This window comes from Camelus bactrianus, chromosome 35, assembly GCF_048773025.1.
Source record: "Camelus bactrianus isolate YW-2024 breed Bactrian camel chromosome 35, ASM4877302v1, whole genome shotgun sequence".
Taxonomy (NCBI): Eukaryota; Metazoa; Chordata; class Mammalia; order Artiodactyla; family Camelidae; genus Camelus; species Camelus bactrianus.
The window spans coordinates 12,293,561-12,315,111 of record NC_133573.1 but is presented as its reverse complement, the minus strand read 5'-3'; the positions used below and the strand labels follow the sequence as shown (position 1 = coordinate 12,315,111).

Below are 21,551 nucleotides of genomic sequence, written 5' to 3'. Positions count from 1 at the left end.
ATGTCAATTATATCTCAACATAACTGAAAGAGTTTGAAAAAAAGCTGTTTTTTAATTTGATGTGTTCAAACTTCTCTGAACTTTGATGTGTTCAGACTTCTTACAGGGAGGATGCTGCAGATGCCATTTTCAAATACCTGTCTTTTCATGGTCTCAGAAAAGTGCTTATCTAGAAAACATGGCCTTAGATCACTTCACGGAAAATAACCAAATGTAGATACATACATACAAGTATCTACATTAAATTACCCCCAGTAAGTTCCATCTTTGATATTTCTATCAGATAGATAATTGTATTTCTATGACTTTTATATTCATACTCACTTAAGTAAATTTTATTTCCTATGTAATTAAAACGGGCTTTTGCTATTTTCCTTTCTTCTATTTTTAATTAAAACGTCAAAAATACAGTAGTTCTATCTGTATGTTTAAGATCCAAGTAAAGAGTGTATCTATGCAAAGTGAAAGAAAGCACTTACACAGCGTAGTTTGTGGACCAGGCACTATTCTAAGAACTTATTTAAAGTCATCTGATCTTCATAAAAACCCCATGACATAGGTACTACTATCATACCCATTTTACAGATGGGGAAAAAAATTTGGGTACGTGTCGAGGTTCAGACAATCGGAAGTGATGGAGCTGCACTCCGAGCCCAGGCAGGCTGACTCTCGGCCTCCCTTACACTAAGCTGCCACTATACTTTACTAATGAGTGAAGTTTTTATTAAAGTTATAAATGTAATGTCGAATTTTTAGAAAGGGTTAACAGTTATATAAGGTATAAAAAGTAAACCATACCAAAATTCAAGTCTTCTTTGGAAGGACATTACAGACTAAATTGGAAAAACAAGAAAAGGACTTGTGCCAGTGAATAAAGTAAGGTCTCTGTTTGACGATGCATATGCTAATCAGGGAACAGAAGATATGCGAAGTCATACTGTTCAGCATCTTCTGACTTAACGAGAGCCTTTTCTGCTCTCCTTCATTCACTTATTCCTTCAAGATCCGTTCAATACATCCTGACTGACGGAACAGAAAAATGTAACAGACAGATCTCTGTCAATGAAAAGCCAGACTCACAGCAGTAAAGTGCATTTCTCAGACTTTACATCATAAGCTCTCCCCTCAAAACTCTATCATATCAGTTTTCCATAAGAATATTAAAATTGACAAAGGGTTACCAAATATAATATAAATGTGGTGAGCAATGTCATATTTAAAAAAATTAAAAACTTGCCTAGGGAAGTAACATTATCCCTACAGACTGTGAAATAGTAATAAATGCATGTGCTGGGGCCCCAGACACATCCCAGGAGGCCCTACACAACATACGAAATGCACCGAGTACACACCCCAGCACAGATTGTACACCAACACACCAACTGTGCGTTTGTAAAGAACTTTTGTTTGCCTCCTCAGAAGTTGGAAAATCTCTTTTGACGGGTCTCAAACAGAAATCTAGAGTTTAGAACTGTCGGTTTTTCAGTAACATTTTTCTTCAGCAATAACAAAAGCGAATGAATATTTACTGAGCACACACTGTTCGAGGCACTTGACTGACTCATGGAGTTTCATTATTCCTCCTCATGAGGAAGTTGCTGAACCAAAATGCAAAATCAGGTCTACTGATTTCAAAGTCCAGGCTATTACTCACCACCCGCACTGTCTCCACCAAGTAGATGCAGGAACAATCACTTCTCAGAGCTGTGTTTAATGAATACTTTTGTTACCACAGTGAAAAATATTTTCAAATTTAAGAACTGGCACATTCTCTCTCCCTAACATTACGAACAGAAAAACACTAATGAAATATTAAGTGCTAAGTTACTCCACTTCAATTTCATTTTGCCTATCTTTTAGTAAAAGACTTGAGAACATTGCTCTATACTTTCTAAAACATGCCTGGCACAGCAAAAGTAGCCATTAAGTATTCTGGCTCATAAAATAATGCCCTCCTCTCTCCGAGCACGGCAACCACACAGCTCAGTGCAGATTTCAAGTATTCCTCCCACTGTCTCCAGAAGTACATTCTCACTTCTCAGACTCATCAGAACAGATGTTCTGATTTGGGGTTTGGAAAGTACGGCTGCCACACCATGACACCACCAAAAATCCAACCTCAACATGTTGGTAACTCTCCAGCCAATCTCACTATGCAAAATAAAAACAGGATGATTAACAGTGGGAAAGAGTGTTCCACTAGGAAACTGGTTACTTGATTCAACACTGCAAATCACTGAGTGCCTGTAAGTAGGGGGCACTAGGTAATTTTAAGCAAAGAAGAAATTCTCAAGATTAATTTTCATGGTTCTTCACAATTTCGAAGTAATAAAAAAAAATTACTTGGAAATTACAAAATAACTGCCAAGACACATCCAACCAAGTTCTTTTTAAAATGAGCTTCAAATACATTTCTGACTACAGCAGTATACCTGTCTACTCTCCCAAAGCGACGGATGGGACACCCTCCCACTCAATGAGTTTCTCAAGGAGACAGAACAACTTCCACTAAGAACCTACAGCTGAATTATGTGCTAAGGTACTCAAGTAACATCACTATGGTCTTCATCTGTGGAGAAGCTACTCCATAGACAAGGCCAGATGCCTGGGGTTCTAATTAAGAGGCCAAGAATGGTAAGTAAAATTCAGAGTCACCAAAATAAGATTAAGTCCACATCTATAGGATTTTAAATTAATGTCACAATAAACAACACAGAAATAAAGAGCTCACAGAGTAGGAGAAACAAATCTTTCGGTTTAGATGTATTTTTAATATGACAAAGAGAAAAGTGAGCATCTACAAAAAAAAAAATTATAGTCAGAACCTATCTAACCAAAACTGTTACCTGGGATTTTTCCACATTTTCACTTTAGCAGAATTAGACAGATGACACTTGATAGCACAATTTTTTTTTCCTCCAAAGGTAACACTGACTATGCCTCGGAGAAACTACAAACAAACAAATACACTAATACAAAGACAAGTAAAAGTCATAATGATGACAACTACGGAAGTCTGACTCCTTAAAGATTCAACAATCCTTCACATGCTACTTCTGCTATCGCTGGAGACTGGACTAAAAGGCACAGAACTGTGAGTTCCTCAGGGGCAGAGACCAGACTAGACTTGGCATCAGCTCCAGCACAAGGAAAGCCTTTAATGGGCGGTGAATTCAACACAGACATTGGATACTCAATTAGGCAGAAATGTCTGCCCCCCAGAAAAACTGATTGATGCTTCACTGCATTAAGAAGTACATATTTATTTATTCCCTAAGATTTATATCAACTATCTCCTTGCCTGAACTTGCTTCAAATTTTAGTTCGACAAGCTAAACAGAGAAGAGAATGGCGCTGATTCATCTTCCAGGGAAGTACTGAGAACAGCGCCAGCGCTAACTGAGGGGACGCTCCCACTGCGGACCGAGCCCAGGGAAGACCCCAGGGAAGACAGATACAGAGGGGCAGCGCGCCCCTCGCACCTTCGGCAAGCTTTGCATTTTCTAACTTCAGCTTTGCATTTTCTAACTATTTTAAATGGTCTGAATACAGGAAATCCTTCCTTCCTCTTTTCCATCCTTACTGGAGACACAAGTCTTTCACTTCTTGTCATTTCTATTTCTGCAGAATCAAGGTTTTCAGATCTTGAAACTGACTGTTTTCACACTGTGCCCTCCTTGTGGGGATGTGACTTTATAATAATTTTTATATAAGTATGAACTATTTCTAAAGCAAGAAATTTTCAACATTTTAATATTACTATAGTTCTTAAAATTGCGTATGTTTACAACAAAAAGATTCAATTTAATTCACTGTATTGTTTAAAGACCACTGACAATATGCTTACCAAACTAAATGGTAATAGATTTTAACAAAGAATTCATCTCTCTAACTGAAAAAGAGTTTAGACAAAATGCATTTAGCCAAATTTTAAAACATATTATCAAAAAATTTTATCATCATCAAACCCTAAACCACTAACATCCATCCTGTACCTAGACATAAAGGCATCGGATTCTAAGGAGAAAAATTTTGCAAGGCCTCAAACACCACTTTCTCTTAGCCAAATGCAGATTATTTCACCAAATTCTCAAATTGTTTTTATCTCAGAGCCCCTTTACACACTTAAAAATTACTTGGAATACCAAAGAACTTTTGCTCATGTACGTGATATATACTGATATTTAGTATTAGAAATTAAAACTAGGAAATTTTTACATTGTTTGCTAAATTCATTTAAAAATAATAAATCTTACATAGCAACATAAATATATATTTAGAAAAAAAATGATAGTCTCTCAAAAAACATTAGTGAGGAAAATGGCACTGTATTATATTTACAAATCTCTTCATTATCTGGATTCTCATAACTGCTTCTACATTAAATCTGTTGCAATATGTTGTTTTGGTTGAAATACATAACGAAAAAATGACCTTATTCAGATATATAGATGAGTAAGGCTTTCTATTTTATTTGTATTTTATTTTAGTAGGCTTTTCAGATAATTGTGGACATTCTCTGACATTCCTCCAAAACTCAACGAGTAGTAGTTTCTTCAAGATTAGTTACAATGTGGAATCTAAAGTCACATTAATTAACTATTTTGCACTTTGTCACATTAAAATCCATTGGTCTATCTTGCCTTTGAATGACTCTTGTATACACCATGCATTGCTCATTTGAAAAACATTAATTCACTGAGTATGCTTATTTTCCACATGCTGAAACATTTCATTTTACAGTATCAAAACAAACACAAAATCTTTAATATCACCACTGCTTTCATCAAGAAAAATCTTGAGACTGAAGCTATAAGCTATCATGGCAGATACAAGTCTTCAAGATTCTAATCTTCACTTGAAAGCTTGAATTTTATCATTTGCAACAAAAAACAATTATTTTTTTTAAAGTGATGGGCTTACTTTGTTCATTTCTGAGAAAATGTCTAACAAATGCCCTACTGTGAATAACCAGTCTGTCCGTCATTCTTTCAAGCAGAATTGGTGCTCCAATTTTTAAAAAGTGACTGGTTAAACTTACACCTCAATCAAACAAGGTCAAAATTCTGATATAATTATTTTTAAGTATCTTAAGGTACATATACTGCCTTGACTTCATCACACACTGAGAACATGCAATTGCTTCTTCAATGTAAAAAGAAAGTTACCCAGGGGAAGGGTATAGCTCAAGTGGTAGAGCGCATGCTCAGCACCCAAGAGGTCAGGGGTTCAAACCCCAGTACCTCCACCAAGCGGAAATCAATTCCTCCCCCTAATAAAACAAACAACACAAGAAAGTTATCCCTGCCCACCTTACAAAGCAGCTGTAAAGCAACCACATGTGGAAGCACCTATCCCAGGGCTTGACACAGTACAGATGCTCAACAGGCAGTGGTGGGTTCCTTCCACCATCCTCTCACTGTAATATTGGTTATTCTCATGAATCCTCTCTAGTTTTTATTTTTCTGTTTCTCATTTAAAACCAAGTAGTCACCTGCCTACTTTCCAACTACTTACAAGTTACTGAATTCCACTCTGTAAGACAGAAAAACAGACAAGTAGTATTCAACCACAGGTTTCAAAAAGAGGGCTTCAGAAGTCAAGCATCCTGTAGGAAGGCTGCAAGAAATAAATTTCTCTGGCTGAGAAGCCTATTCCTGCTCCTCTTCCTTTGATGTACCAAGTTACATTCATGATTTTCCAGAAATTTGAGCTCAAGTGTAACCACAACACACTTCAAAATAACTGTTGTGATAAAACTGTTTGAGTCGTCATTCTGAGTTTAAACCATTTGTCTGGCATTTACTGAAGCAATTGCTAAAGATATTCTATGCATACAGATGAGATTTTTCTCAAGAAAAATGCAAAAATGTCTCCACATCTGTTGTTTTTGTTGATATGTCACCTAGATTAGCAAATTCTTTCCTACAAAGAAAACAGGGTGAAAACACAGAACATTTTAAATATACACATTTTTTAATGACTCTATTAAAATTATGTCATCTTTCAACCATCTTTTTCTGTTACTCTACTACAATCAGACTAAAATTATACGTGTGTACAACATACATACATATATATATATCGAAAGAGACAGAAAAATGCCCAATATCGCAAGTCAACTGACACTGTGACTTTAATCTTTAAACATAATGTCTAAGAGCTTAAAATCACGGACTGGAAAACTCAGGCATTAAAGTCTATCAGAATTGGTCTACAGACATGAAGAATTTTATATCCAATTGACTTTACACAGTATCCAAGAACTCTACAACACGAGGCACACATCCATTCCATATTCCAAAGGACAGGTACAGCCCAATGCACAGCAGATACTCGTGCCACATCAGCACCAGTTCTGACTGCCTCCCATGCCCCTTTCCAGGTGCCAGCACCACTACTGTGCCTTTCTCTGGTTACCATCCTCTAAATGATGCGATTCTGATGGGATTGCCAATCACGCTCCCCTGCACACCTCACACCTTCTTTATGAAGGGACTGGCAGTAAGCGCAGTTCTGACGAAGCAGAGTGCTCAATCTACCTGCTGGAGACGAGCAGCAGACTTCATTCAGCTAGGATGAGCTGTCCCTGCAAAGGCTTTTACATGGGAACTTCCTGGCCTTTCTTTTGGCTCTAATTGTGATGATAAAAGCCTGGAGCAGTCAGTAGCTATAACCTGTGTTCTGGGTTCTCCAGGGAAACAGATATAAGATGTATAAATAAAGAGATTTATTTCAAGGAACTGACTCATGCAATTGTGAAGGCTTGGCCAGTCCAAAATCTGCAGGGCAGACTAGCTGGCTGGAGACCAAGAGAAAAACAGCAGTCTGCTGGCAGAATTCCTTCTTACTGAGGGGAGATTCTAGTCTCTGTCCCAGCAAGGCCTTCCACTGATCGGACGAGGCCCACCACATAAGGGAGGGTAATCTGCTTTATTCAATTTACATGTTAATCTCATCCAAAAAACACCCTCACAGAAGCATGCAGAATAATGTCTGGCCAAATATCTGGGCACCATGGTCAAACCAAGTTGACACATAAAACTAACCATCAAAAGTTCACATCAACTGTAGACGTATCATATAAAGTTTTTTTTTCCTAATCAGTATTGCCTTTACTATACAGATTATTCACTACATTATTTGTTGTCAAAAGTTTGCTGGAAGAAATAGACAGGATACAATCCTTGGCTTTAAAGACTGCAATCTGAAGAGAGTAGGAAATGCCAAAGGAAATTTTGTTTTGCTATTCCTATTTTATAACACGCAGAACTCCTTTCTACTTGAAGTCTAATCTTCAGAACTTCCTACACTGAATTAGCATCAGTCTGGGAACTCCATCCCGGCCAGCCCTCCCCGTCTTTCAGGGCAGTTGGTGTCAAGGACTGACCTGGCACAGAGTGGGTGTGATTTGTGACCACCCAGAGACTCTGTCTCAGAAGAAAAGGGTATGTCAGACAGCTATTATCTGTCTGCCTGGCACCTCTCCCTTATTCTGGGAGCAGCATATCTTTTGAGGAACTGTTTCTCCTCAGATTCCAACCATAAAGTTTGGGTATGGTCCAACCATGGCCCTGGCCATAAATACAAGCATATCTGAAGCCAAGGCAATTCCTTCTCCAAGATTTTCTGCATTAGAACTAGGGAAGAAAAAGAGATACACTAATAGAAAAACTAAGGATGTGACCCTAGCACTTGTCAGCAACTTGTCCACAGCCAGGTGGAAGAATTCTGTCTAGAAGAATGACAGAATCCAGGAGAGAGAATCAGACATGACAGACAGAGAGGATAAAAGGAATCCAGACAGGAAGAAGACCCTAGTTCCAATCACCCCAATGCCCAGGTGAATAAACCCTTCCTGCAGTTTGGTTACACGAGCCAATGAATTCCCTTTGGCCTAAACTAGTCACAGTTGGGTTCCTACCATTTACAACTAAGTTCTGACTAATACATAGGAATCAAAGCAGCAAAGGTAAATAAAGCCAAATTCATCTAGGAGTAATGAGGGAGAAGGGCAGGTGAATTTAGAAGAAAGGTAAAAAAGAGACTAACTTGCCTTAGAAAAGGAAAAGGTGAGAAAAGGGTCAGGAAAAGAGGTGAAAGGGAAGGAGCCTTCCGCAGTCTGTGGCCCAAGGGCACCGTCCGCACGAATACACATGCAGGCACTTTTTGGAAAGACGGTTTACGGCTTTCACTAGATCCTCAGACAGGTAACAACCAGACAAAGAGGAAAGGGCCTGATAAACAGATCGATGCTAAAGTAAAGCAGGCCCTATGTTCCAGAAGGAAGCTAGGGATAGGTAATGAAGCATTTCCTTTCTATTATCAGCAGTTTCTGAGAAAAGACCCCTGGCAGTTAGAACCAGGAGTTCTTTTCCTGGGAGAAGGCATGGTCAAAGGAAGTAAGAGCTGTCATCCGAGAAATCTCAGTTAATTTTGCCTTCACGTTTGACCCAAATGTAACTCCAAGCTTACCTAGCTCCTCTCCCAAATTTCCATCTAATTAGACATTTATGCCTAAATTTCCTTAAAGAAGATTTATCAGTTTTCACTTTATAATTACTTTGCCCAAAACTTTCACTTTAAGAATCTGGGCTTGAAGGACACCTTGAAATGAGAGCAAAATCTGGTCACTCTAGTCTCCAGGACTGGCCATACCTACGTCAGCAAGACGGGAGAGAGCTGAGACCATGTGAGGGGGCTCTCTGGCGCCAGGTACACACAGCAATTTCACACAGAGGATTTCATTTAACTATAACAACAATTCTTAGTTCTATTTTTAGAGGTGAGAAAATCATGGCTCAGAGATTAAGGGACTGGCCCATGTACCTACAACTAAGCAGCAGCAGATTTCAAATCTCAAAGACACACTGGTCCTGACTCAAGTTCAGACACCGCACTGCCCTAAGCGGAAAAAAAAGAAAAAAAAGAGAGAGAGAGAGAAACTGCTACTGCTTCCTAAGTAAGATGCCAAACTTGACCCACATTTTACTGAAGAAAATTTTATGTTACAAATACTGAGGATTAGTTTTACAGAGAAATTCACCAAAACACATTCAAGCCATTATACAGCAGAAATCATCAGCCCCCAAATCTCCCAAGAGTCCTAATTTTGGAACTGCTCTAGCAATAAAGGAACCAAATAGGAAGTTTGTGGTGAATCTGAGCAGGTGACAAAGCAGAGCTTCAGAGAATTTAAGGAAGCTCAGTAATGGCCCCACTGGTTCCAGCAGCACGGCGGGGTGGGGTGGGGCGTGGGGGCTACTTAACAAAAAGATCCATCAACAGCGAGCATGGATTTGGATGAGAGGGGACGTTGTTAGCTGTTGCTGCACAAAGCTAAATCATATCTGCTTTTAGATTCGGCACCATCTTTGTGGAAACAGACTTGGGAAAATCTCTAACAAATCTCTAACAAACACAAACCTTTTATACCTAATCCTGAATTAACCAGAAAATCCAATTAGCCTGAAAAATTATGTCTCTTGCCATTCTCCTTTGTATAATAAATACTGCTTGTATAATAGATTATTCTTTTAAATATTCAGAATCATACTGTGTGAATTGCACACACAGTATGATTCTTACTTTATAAAACTACAGATAAATATATGCATGTATAATTAAAATCGATACTTAATTTTTTTAAATCTGTATTTTTAAATACAATAAACATCTTGTATTAACAGTCCACATAATTTGGGAACAAAGACTAAAAGGAAATATTTAAATACCTTTCAATCAGAAACAAAGCTTAAAACTACAATTAGAGAATTGATTTTGTGAACTCAGTATAACCCAATATAACACCTCAAAATGTTGATGAATTGTTCCATATAAAAAATTTTCCAGATTAATTTCAGATCAGATGTCAAATGCCAGAAACACATTAGTCCAGCACTGTCAATGAAGAAATTCTTTCTATAAACACATCTGCCAACATAGAAGGCTAATAGAAAACATAATTTAAACATTTCTAGATTTATAGTCATCATAAATATTCACACTGTATTTAATAAAATGACTCTGAGCCTTACAGAACTTTGGCCTTCTTCTCAAAGCCATCTCTTCTCCTCGCACCTTGTCAGCCTCAGAGACAAAGGTCTACCATTTCAACTCCCGGGTTTTAGACCATACTTTCTAACAATGGGAAACTTGATACCCAAGGCTGGTAAGACACATATATTAAAGGAATATTCATGAGATCATTAGAGAAAAACAGGGTTATCAGGAGCAAAGTGTACAGTTTTGAAGGCTGTTCTAAGGTTTGGAGCTCCAAACCAACACTGATTTTCAAAGTTTCATCTTCAAATCAACTATTAGTATGACCTTTGAAAAGATCTAAAAATTTGCCCTGAGGAAGATACTGCATATGATGTGTCCATTTTACTGGGGAAGGTGGGGGGGTGCAAATTGAATTTTATGGTTTTTGACTCAAATTTTGGAATCTCTCTATTGCATTACAACTTTTTACCCCCAACTCCATCTCTCTGGTAACTTTATTCATAAAGCCTATGCTGTGTCAAGGTCACAGCACTTCCAGATGACTGTATTTAAACAGAAACACATATCTTTGATGGGACATTAATCTAGGTTTCCCCTTCCCTCCCATGTATCTGTGGCTAAACACTGGTGGTCGTTACAGAAGCACTGGGCATACCTACGATGTACCAGGGTCCTATATACTAGGCATCTGACACACAGAAATAAACAAGATATGGTTAACAACTTGGCCTGGAGAGCGCAGACTGACAAGTGAGAAGAAAGAAAACCATCATGAATGTGATGAGGACAACAAAGGAACAGCACAGGGCGCAATGGAAGCTTCTGATGAGAGGACACCCCCCACCCCTAGAAGTAGAGCTGACGAGACCGTTAAGAGGTCAAGACAATGAATACCTAAAAACTACCATTAAAAACTTACCAATCACATCCAACTCTGGGAAAAGGGAGTAAACGTACTTTATCTTATTCCTCACACTAGGTATAAACAAAAACACTGGACATAATACATGAAATAAACAGAAGACAGCTCTGAAAGGCAGAGAGAAGGGAAACCAACTGTGACCTCAGGACCCAATGAGCAACATGCTGGTGAGTTTCTGTGTTTGCTTTTTGTTTGTTTTGATTTTTTTTTTTTTTTTTAGTATTTGTTTTGTTTTGTTTTTCTGCCCTGGGTTTACTTTTGGCTTCATACATCCCAGATTTAAAGAAGGAAGTCAGCAACCCAGAAACACCAACAGGCACAGACCAAAAAACCCCAACAAATCCCTGCCCGAAAGCCAGCAGAAGGGCCAGAAAAGGAGAAGACTAGCAAGACTGAAACGGTCAGACATTACCGCTCTACTGCAGCCAAACACCACAGAACACACCCACAGCCCCACCCGCAGGCCACCAGCAGGGGCCAGCAGGGCTGCAACACAGCACCCAACCCCTGCCAGGGTGGAATCAGAGGAAGCAGGGGAAGGAAGCAGGGTGACCACTGCGGTCGGGAACAAGAGCCCACACACACAGAAGAGGCTGAGTGGAGTCAGACTCACCACTGCCAGGGCAATGGGTCATCCTCTGACCCCGGACATCAGTGCAGGCTGTCAGGGCCAAGCAGAGAGGCACTTCGACCCCTCCCAGCCAGGAAGTAGCAGGGAGACTGACTGCGGAGCCAGACACTAATGAGGAAATTCTTCAGACACAGATCCTTGAGGAATTTAAAGCCTCTGGTACCTACAACTACAGCAGACACTAAACACAGTCCAATTTCTAGCCAGATTAACGGAACACTGCACATGAGAGGCCTGTTTACTTCCATCCCTACCAACCAATAAAACTTGTCTAACTCTCACCAGAAATTACAAGGCATGGCTAAAGGGAAGAAGGAATCACGTAAAGAGATAACGTGAGCATCTGAGTCAAACTCAGACACGGCACAGATATTGGCATTATCAGACAGGGAATTTAAATAACTTCTAGTGGTATCTTAAGGACTATAAGGGGAAAAGACAACACACAACAACAAATGAGCAATGCCAGCAGAGAGATGGCAAAATCTAACAAGAGAATCAAAAAGAAATGCCACCAGTTAAAACACTGTTTAACAGAAAGAGAAAATGCCTTTGATGTAATGATCAGCAGACTGGACATGGCTGGAAAAAGAATCAATGAGCTTAAAGATGTCAACATAAATTTCCCAGTCTCAAAGCAGGACAAATACCAGAGATCCACGAATACCAAAATGTAAACAACAATACAACAATGAAAAAAACATACACATATAGCATACGTCCCACCAGAAACCATGTAAACAAAAAGAGAGTGGGTAAAATATTTAAAGTGTTGAAAGAAAAAAAAACCACCAACAAGAACTCTACACAGCTAAAGAAATTACACATCAACATGAAGCAGAAATAAGTACTTTCTTGAACAAACAAAACAGGGAATTCAGCACCACCAGACCGGCTCTGCAGGAAATGCTAATACTGTTACCACGGCATCACTCCCCACATCAATCCACAGACTTAAGACAATCCCTATTAGAATCCCAGCTGGTTTCTTTGCAGAAATTGATGAGCTGATTAAAAACTTCACATGGAACTGCAAAGGAGCCAGAATAGACCAAACACTCTTGAAAAAGTACAATGAAGCAGGAGTAACACATTCCGATTTCAAAACTTACTACAATGTAACAGTAACCAAGTGCAGGCTGAAGGACAGAGGGACAGACCAATGGAACAGACTGAGGATCCAGAAATAAACTCACATGTCTATGGTCAACTGATCTTCAACACTACTTTGGTGTACATCTAGCAAAACTGTACAGGACTTAACACTAAAAACTACAAAATGCTGTTGAAAAAAATTAAAAAAGATCTAAACAAATGGGGAAATGTACAATATACGTGGACTGGAAGACTCAACATAGTAAGATGTCCATTTCCTCTGAAATGACACACAGGTTAATGCAATTCCTACCAAAATTCCAGTAAAATGTTTCACAGATACGATTTAAATCATGAGGCAATTTAAAACTTCAATTCCTCTAAAATGTATAAGAAGAAGGAAAGGAACTAGAGGAGCTGTGTTAGTTCCCTGTGGCTGCGGTAACAACTTAGTGCCAACAGAGGCTTAAAGCAACAAACCCTTATACCCTCACAGCTCTGGAAGCCAGAGGTCCAGACACAGCACCCCAGGACTGAAATCAAGGTGCTGGCAGGGCTGCACTCCCTCCAGCGGCTCGAGAGAGTCCTCTGCCTGCAGCCGCATCCTTCCTGACATCAGTGCCACCACCCTCACATCTCCCTTCACTCCAGCTTCACGTGGCTGCCTTCTCTGTGTGCGGTGCCCCTCTGCCTCTCTGCCGACTAAAGAGCTCTCCAAACTCAACAGTACAAAAGCAAAGTGACCAATCAGAGAATGGGCCGAAGTCGTCAAGAGACATTTCAATGAAAAGGATCTACTGATGGCAAATGAGCACGTGAAAGATGTTCAACATCACTAGCTATCAGGGAAATGCAAATTAAAATCAGGAGATACTATTACACACCTATCAGAATGGCTAAAATAAAAACAGTGACGATACCAGATGCTGGTGAGCACGCAGAGACCCTGGATCACAAGCGCTGCTGGTATAAATGTAAATGAACAGCTAGTCTGGAAAAACGGGTTGGCAGTTTCTTGAAAAATTAAACATGCAACTACCATATCATATAATTAGCAATTATACTCGTGGGCATTTAGGCCAGAGAAATAAAAAGGTGTGTTCACACAAAATCCTGGGCAGAAATGTTTAAATGCAACAGCCCCTGGAAACCCAGATGTTCTGCACTAGCACAGCCCATCCAAACCACAGAACACGAGTCAGCGACAAAGGGGGCCTGGATCAGTCTCTGGAGAACTGTGCCGAATGAAAACAGCCAATCCCAAAAGGTTCAAGAGCCTATGAGACCACTTATATGACATTCTTGAAACAACAAAATTATAAAAGTGGAGAACAGATTAGTGGTGGCCGGGGCTAAGGAGGGATGGGGTTGGGGGGGTGGCTACAAACAGGCCACACGAAGGACCCTTGTGTTGACAGAAATGCTCAGCATCTCGACTGTATGATGCCCACGTGCTGACTGGGACACCACAGTAGCTCTGCAAGACGTCAGCACTAGAGGTCACCTGACAGGGGCACGGGGGCTCTCTCTACATGATTTCTTTTGTTGTTGTTTTTTGGGGGTTTTTTGGTCTCCACATGATTTCTTACAACTGCTTATGAAACTACAATTATCTCAAAACGTTTAATTAAAGAAGACTGATCACAGAGTTTGAAACGTGGCAGACGACGCGGACCAGCAACAAACCATCAACACCGCAGAAGAGCCCCTGGTCCTCATCAGGTTCAGCCTGGATGAGCAGATCCATGTGACAATGGGAAGTGACGCAACGCTTTGAGGCAGGCTGCAGGGTATGACCTACATCTAAACATGACGCTGGGAGATGTGGAAGGAACTGTTAACAACTACAGAAACTGATGAAGAAACGTACAAAGAGATACATCAATCAACAAAACGGATTATTTCAATGCTCTTTGTCCGGGGAGATGGTGGTGTGCTAGCTGGCCTGCCGTTAAGAGTTGGCTGAAACAAAGGATTTACCCTGTGAGGAAAATAGGAGACTTTGTATGACTGACTCTTCAGATGCAAAAGACACTCAAAAGAGAAACCTGCATAATTTTGATATTAAGAAATGACCAAGACTTCTTCCACTACTGAAATAAGTTGATTTGCAGACAACTCACAAATCCTTCCGCTCAATGGCATTTTACTGTTTCTATAACCTTTTCAGTAAATGTGATCACCAAGATGCAGAACTCTTTTTTTCAGCGGCTGATTTGCTCCATTGTTTTTTCAGACAATTCTGGGTTTTTTCCGTTAAATTAAATTTTTATTCCTTTTTTTGACTTAAAAAAGAGAAGACTGATGAATGGTAATACGTCAGAAAAATGAAAATCTCCCAGCAGAGACAAGGGGGGAGGGTGTGAGTGCTGACTGGGAAGGGGCTCACAGCTGTACGTAAGCACTAAGCCATACGCTTAAGATTAGTACAATTTACACATATGAATATATGCTATGCCTCAATGAAAAATTATTTTAAATTGACATTTGATTATTAATCTTGCTCACTGTAATAATGGTAACGTATAAAAATATTTTTAATTGTCTGGAAATTTATCCACAATGAAAGGTACCTTGCAGCAGAAGCTGTTTAGGGGAGCGCGGAGGTCCCACTATGACAGGCTAGGGAAGGAGTGGGAAGTGAGCACGTATGTGCAGCTCCTTCCAAAGCCGCCAGTAGGGAGTGGTGAGGCGGCACTCGGAGGGGACAGTGCTGTGGAAGAGCTTTACTAACACAGGAAAACACGAGCAAATTCACATGCTGAAGGAAAACACCTGGTAAATACCGAGTCTAAAGCCATGAGCGCAACACTACACAATCTTTAGCAAAGGTCTGTGGAAAGGAGGGCAAAGCAAACATGAAGAGCCTGTCCCCGTAGGAGAGGCAGCCCCGCACTGCCGGAACCAGGGAGGATGCCTGCTCCATTCCTAGGTCTGATGGTGGAAATGACAGTAGCAGACATGCCAGCAACACGACATCTGAACGGTACTGATGTGCTCTGTGACAGCCAGCCCCCACGGTGGCCCCCACGGCCCCTATCCTGATACCCACACCTGTGCTGGCTCCCCCGACACAGAGAAGGGCTGAACTGCACCATCAGGAAGGTGTGACAGTGTGCCACTGCCAGCTCCCACCCTGTCCTCTCAGGACGGCTCCTTTCGGGGGAAAGCTGCTCACGACATTCAAGTATCTGAAAAGAGGCCAACCACACCACGTGAGCGAGCCACCAAGAGGCAGCCGCCTGGCCCTGGCCAAGCCTTCATAAGATGGCAACATAATGAGAGACCTGAAGCCTTTAAAACCTCTAACCAAGCTGCTTCTTAATGACTGACCCGCAGAAACTGTGATGTAATGGATGTCTGTCTGCTGTGTTAAACCACCAGAACTGGGAGTCATTTATTCAGCAGCAGCAGGTACCCAGCCAGGTAAGCATATGAGATACACAACAGCCCACTGCATCCTCAGCAACTCTGACCCCCACGTTAGGAGGACGAAACTGAGACACACCAAAGTCAAGTCATTTGCCCCAATTACCTGACAACTGGTGTGATTTGGAGCCAGATTCAAATCTAAAGCCTGCATGATGAACTGCCAGGCAGGACATCCTCCCCAAAGCAGATGCAGACTCCCTCCCGTGGCTTTTACTTCAGCATGAAACAGAAGGGGAGAACTGAAGGACACAGAAAAGGTCTGAAACCAATAATCATGACGAGGTCTGGCGAGAGAAATCTAACAAGATTTCCCAGCAGCCCAGGAGAGGTTAGGAGCCACGAGTGTCCCAGTGTGAACTGAAGATGACCACGACGAAGAGGACACAGGCTGCCGGTGTCCCCACACGGAACACGGAAGGAACTTCAAGTGCGGAACAGCAGTGAGGGCCAGACAGCAAAGGAAACACACGTCTCCCAAGTCCAGTAAGTCCAACAGGGAGCCACCAACAGAAAAATTCCAGACACACTATATGTTCTTCGTCAAAGTATCGCAAAGACTAAAGACTAAGACAAGAGATGACTAACAGACAGTGCTCTTCACCCTAACTGCCTTCATCTCAAGCATCAGAAGTTTTTCTAGAGAACCTTCCCCTTTTCCTATATTCGTTCAAAACGTCTCAAGAAAAACTGAAACTCGCGAAAGGAAAAGAACAAACTAGTTCCATTACAATCCGACCACAAGTAAGGGCAGCTTCACACCTACTGACTCATTTATATTGATGACTCAATCTTACAACATAGCTTTAGGCCAAAAGTTTATCAACTTACAAATTCACCTAAAATGAAACTTTTCTAATACACTCAAGTTTCAATTTCATTAGTGTGCTTTTGTCACTTTACTTGAAAAACTGGCACAAACGAATCCCAAAATAAAGTTAGGTAAGAAGGGGGAAAAAGAATCAAACTACAGATACAAAATTTTATTCAGGCTAATGTTCAATGCAAGACACTTAAAACACAAAAGTGCATGAAAAGAACTAAAGGTTGGTGAGCTCTCTTTATATATATATATAAATATATATATTTAACATGCAAAGTTCATGAAAAAGTTTCAAAGAACAAGAGTTAGTCATTAACATTCCTGTGACATCTTTCCTCATATATCCATTATTACCTGAAGACTTAGTGGAAACAAGTCAAAGTGAGTGCAGCTGGAAAACAAACTTTTTCTAGTAAAAGAAGTATCATCATTGGGTACACTACACAAATCCTTTGTACTTTATGCATAATCAATAGAAAGAAAAAAAAAAAGAAACTTGTCCACACTTCAAGTGGCTCTAGTCCTGCCAAGGAACAAGACTTAAGAAAACCTGAAAGGGAGCCTCCATCAATCCTACAAGGTTTTTCATATATTCTCTCTCTTTAACTTTGGATAAAACCCATGTATTCTGAAAACATAAGGCAGAACAACCAGTTCTTAAGTCTGACAAATATTTTAATTACAATCTATAATTCAGCTTTTCTGAAGGTGGCCCAAGTGTCTCCTCGTCCACTTTCGATCTTACCCTGATCTGCTCCGTGGAGCTGCTGCTGAGCTCGTCGCCGGACTCGGAGTCCTGGCGTAGCCTTTCTGAGCCTTCTCCGGTCGAGTCCCAGGACTGCTCCTGGGAGAAGCTCGCTTTCTCTGCGTCCAGGAACTCGGGACCGGGAAAGTGACCAAAGAAGCGCGTCCTATTCTGGCCAGAAACTTTCGGAGAATGTGAGTCACTGGTGAACTTCCCGTTATTATGGGTCAGGTCCAGGCTGAGAGTCTGACCTGGGCTGTAACTGGGTCCAAAATTCTGATTGGCATCACGAAGCAGACCTGATCCTTGAACAGATGACGATGGCTTTCCGAAACTTGAGAGCTCAGGCGGCTTGCTCACATTTTCTGCCGCTCTCTGGAGGTGGAGGCTCTGCACGGCTTTCACAGAATTATTTGGCAGCCCCCCTGCCTGTTTCACGGGCGGCATCAGAGCTTTGCGGCCGACCTCCTTCACGTACTGGGCGGGCACGTAGAACGCTTTGGAGTTCTCGTCTGGCTTGACCTGCCACCAGTCGTCATTGGTCTTCTTCACCAAGAGGTACCGCTCCCCTTGCTTTATGACAATCTTTCTGTCCTTGGCCTCATATTCGTAGTCATACTCCACCTCAATGTACACCTGTCCTGGGACAATCTTCCCTCCTCTGTCAGCCATTTTCACCAGTAACATTCACCTCTCAAAAAGGACGCTTTGCCACATTATGGCTCCGTGGTTTCTGGGATTAATACAGCTATTTTTATTTAAATGCAGGAAGAGAATGGAGGAAAAAAGTTAACAGTTTGGATTTTTAATAGTCATTCACAAGCACCATATAATAAAGAACATTACCTTCAAACCTCAAACCCGGAAAGTAAACATGTGTCTACTACTGTACGTACTGTCCTGCTTTAAACACACTCTCATCCTAACTGTAATCCACATTTTTCAATCATTTATGACCAAAACCAAACCAGTGACTGGAACAGTAAACATGCTGACCAGCCAGACACACAACTATCAAAAATAAGAGAGAAGAACTTCCCTTCTTTTCACGACTACCTCAAACCTCCTTCACATTCTTAGAAAGACTCCCTAATAGTAACTGACACACTCACCAAGGGCCAGGCATGGAGCTAGGTTCACTGTTTGCATTCCTAAAACCGTCTTTGAAGTTAAAGCTGAATTTCAATGACTCTGAATTTCATTCAACGACCTTGTAGTTCTTTACTTTCTAAAATGATCAAGTGCATTAATGAGTTTTTTTAAAGAAGAAAGATATCCAAATATAGGTTTCATGTTCTAATACAAATGGATTAAAAAAGCACTGGTATTTTTAGGCAAAATACACACACAGATACAGCAAAGAAACTGCTGGTTTACTTTTGTTTCCTCTTATATCCACCCCAAGAGGACCACAGTCCTGTTAAGCTGAATCCCACAAATGCCAACAAATAACAGTCTCTTTACTTGTAAATGTTAAAAATGCACACACACATACTGTATGTACACATATTGTACGTAAGACACAAAGTCTACTAGAAATACCCCTAAATTGGCTTGAGAAATTTAGGGGTCAGTTTTTCTTCTATACCAATTTCAAACACTTTAGTACCTCATAAAACACAGCATTCAAGCTTCAAAATGATCCAGCATCTTGATTTTGCTACAATTCAAGTCACACCCCAACCACTGAGGGATGAATTATGTTCCCCAAAAAGGTATGTCTAAGTGCTAACACCAGGACTTGTGAATATGACCTTATTTAGAAACAGGGTCTTAGCAAATAGAATCAATTTGAGAGTAGTTCACCCTTGACTAGAGTGGGCCTGAAATCCAATGACTGGTGTCTTTATAAGGAGAGGGGGATTTGGAGACAAGGAGGGGAGACACACTGGGAAGACCACTGAAGACAGAGGCAGAAACTGGCAGTGAAGCAGCGACAAGCCAAGGAGCTGGAGCCCTGCCAGCAACCAGCAGGCGCCGGAATGGGGCGGGCAAGGCAGGACTGTCCCCTGGAGCCCTGGAGGGAAGCACAGAGGACGTCTGGTGCCAGAACAGTGAGAGAATGAGTTTCTGCAGTTTTAAGTCACTCCGTTTGCAGCACCATGCCACACACTCAACCTAACACTCCAGGAGCCTCAGGCAGACCCAAGGAACTCAGGATGCTGCGACGCACCAGAAATGTGCATGCAGGGTCCCGAATCCACCTACCAGCACCCGGGTACCGCGTGTGATGTTATTCACACTGCACGTGCAGTAAGCCCCACACCCCTCCCGACAGCATCCTCTGGGACAGATAAAGCCCAGGGGATAACTAGTTAGTCATACAATTTCAGCAACTAAAGTTTACTTTCTAGACAAACTACCTGAATAAGTTTAACATAGTAGTGTTGTTTCAAAAAATAATAAAAATTAAAAACTTACCTTAGAAGGAGAACTAACCATCCAGTATCACATTTAAACCTATAAAAAAAAAATGAAGTTCATTAACTTTGACCAAGATAATTTACAGAAGGCTAGGCACCTAGCGTTGCTCATGGTTTCAGAACGGCCACAAGGAGCACAGTGCAGCTTGACGCATCACGCCTGTGCCCAGCACCACCCTCCAAACACGCACAAACACACAGTGCGCTGGGCCCCTGCCCCTCCTGCTTCATTTCTACCTTGCTTCAAGATCATTTCCGCCCTTATTTTCTGTTCTGACACAAACATCTTTTTAAACTTCTAGGAGAAATATCTTTTGTAAAGTCGTTAAAATGACAGAGCTGTTTCCCAAGTTTATGATACTGAGGAGGTTCAAGAGAATGAAAACAAATGTTAAAAGCTGTTGGGAGTCACTGCGTCATTCCCTGCAGATCATTCACAAGCAAGTACACCTTTGCAGCAATACACCTGGGGGTCATCAGCCTAAGCCAGTGCTCAAACTCAGAACCACCAAGAGCGGGCGACCAGATCAGATTCGGTGAGACACACAATGCCACCTGTTGTGCTCTCGCCAAAAACATGTTTAAGCTTAAGCTAATTATCAAGAAACAAACCCAGAATGTGAGACATTTGGTTAGAAACAGACTTGAACTCTTCAAAAAAAAAAAAAATCAATTTCACACTGAATGAAAAATGGAGGGAGAGTCTTCTAGATTCAAAGGAGACTGACACACGACACCCAAATCCACCTGGTGATCTAACAGGTACCTAAGACTCAACCACATCCAAAATCTACTTCCTCTCTCTACCCCACCCCCGCCCTGCAAAACCTGCCTGGTCTTTCCTGACACAGTAAATAGAAATTCTAATCTTCCAAGTGTGCAGCCTTTATTTTCGTGCATTACCAGGACATTAGTCACCAGGAGTTTTAATCCGTTTACCTACATAAAAGTTTTTCACGACAACTTTTCAAAATTCCACACTGAAATACTTATCCTGGGGTGATGTGGTTTTTTTCCTTTTACTTTCCAGGAAGTAATAAAATCAGAAACATCCCTGAAGAAACTGAAACGGGTGAAGGAATATGCGGAAGGTCACAGGGGCTCAAGCATCCCCTAACTGGTCAAACATTGACCCGCAGGCATGGAAAAAAGGGAAACACAGAGGAGAACGAGTAACCTTCACGGTTTCATGGGGGCAGCAGAGGGGCTGTGGGCTGGAGACCACCACCGCTGGGGGCAGCCTCGCACTGCCAGGCTTCACGACTGCGCCTTCCCCACCGACTACAGAGGTGGGGAGGAGTTAGGGAGAAAGGTAAGCCAGTTTCACTATGTTCAACACCCAAACTACAGTTTTAGTTAAAGGAAATGAGAACTGGGGGAGCACTGAAGATGGAGAAGTAGTCAGAAGACGTCTAGCTGGAACAGGCGGTCAGACACAAGGCAGGGGACAGGAGCAAGGGCTAGCACATGGAGACAAA

At 41.3% G+C, this 21,551-nt stretch overlaps 1 protein-coding gene and 1 pseudogene across 7 annotated transcripts in view; one reads left to right on the top strand and one right to left on the bottom strand.

The window, feature by feature from the left end:
* The window catches only part of ARHGAP12 (Rho GTPase activating protein 12), a 106,697-nt gene that overhangs the window by 69,416 nt on the left and 15,730 nt on the right, over window positions 1-21,551 (bottom strand). For 6 of the 7 annotated variants that reach the window (XM_074358376.1, XM_074358379.1, XM_074358382.1 and 3 more), the window contains exons 2-3: window positions 20,072-20,110; window positions 17,651-18,398 (exon numbers count right to left, since the gene is read on the bottom strand). In XM_074358376.1, the coding sequence (XP_074214477.1) occupies window positions 17,651-18,337 (687 nt within the window). In that variant the 5' untranslated portion in view covers window positions 18,338-18,398; window positions 20,072-20,110. Of the gene's footprint in view, window positions 1-17,650; window positions 18,399-18,762; window positions 18,879-20,071; window positions 20,111-21,551 lie in introns of all 7 variants that reach the window. The other variant, XM_074358377.1, reaches the window with a different exon arrangement.
* On the top strand, window positions 14,308-15,016 carry LOC105071829 (U6 snRNA-associated Sm-like protein LSm3 pseudogene; annotated as a pseudogene).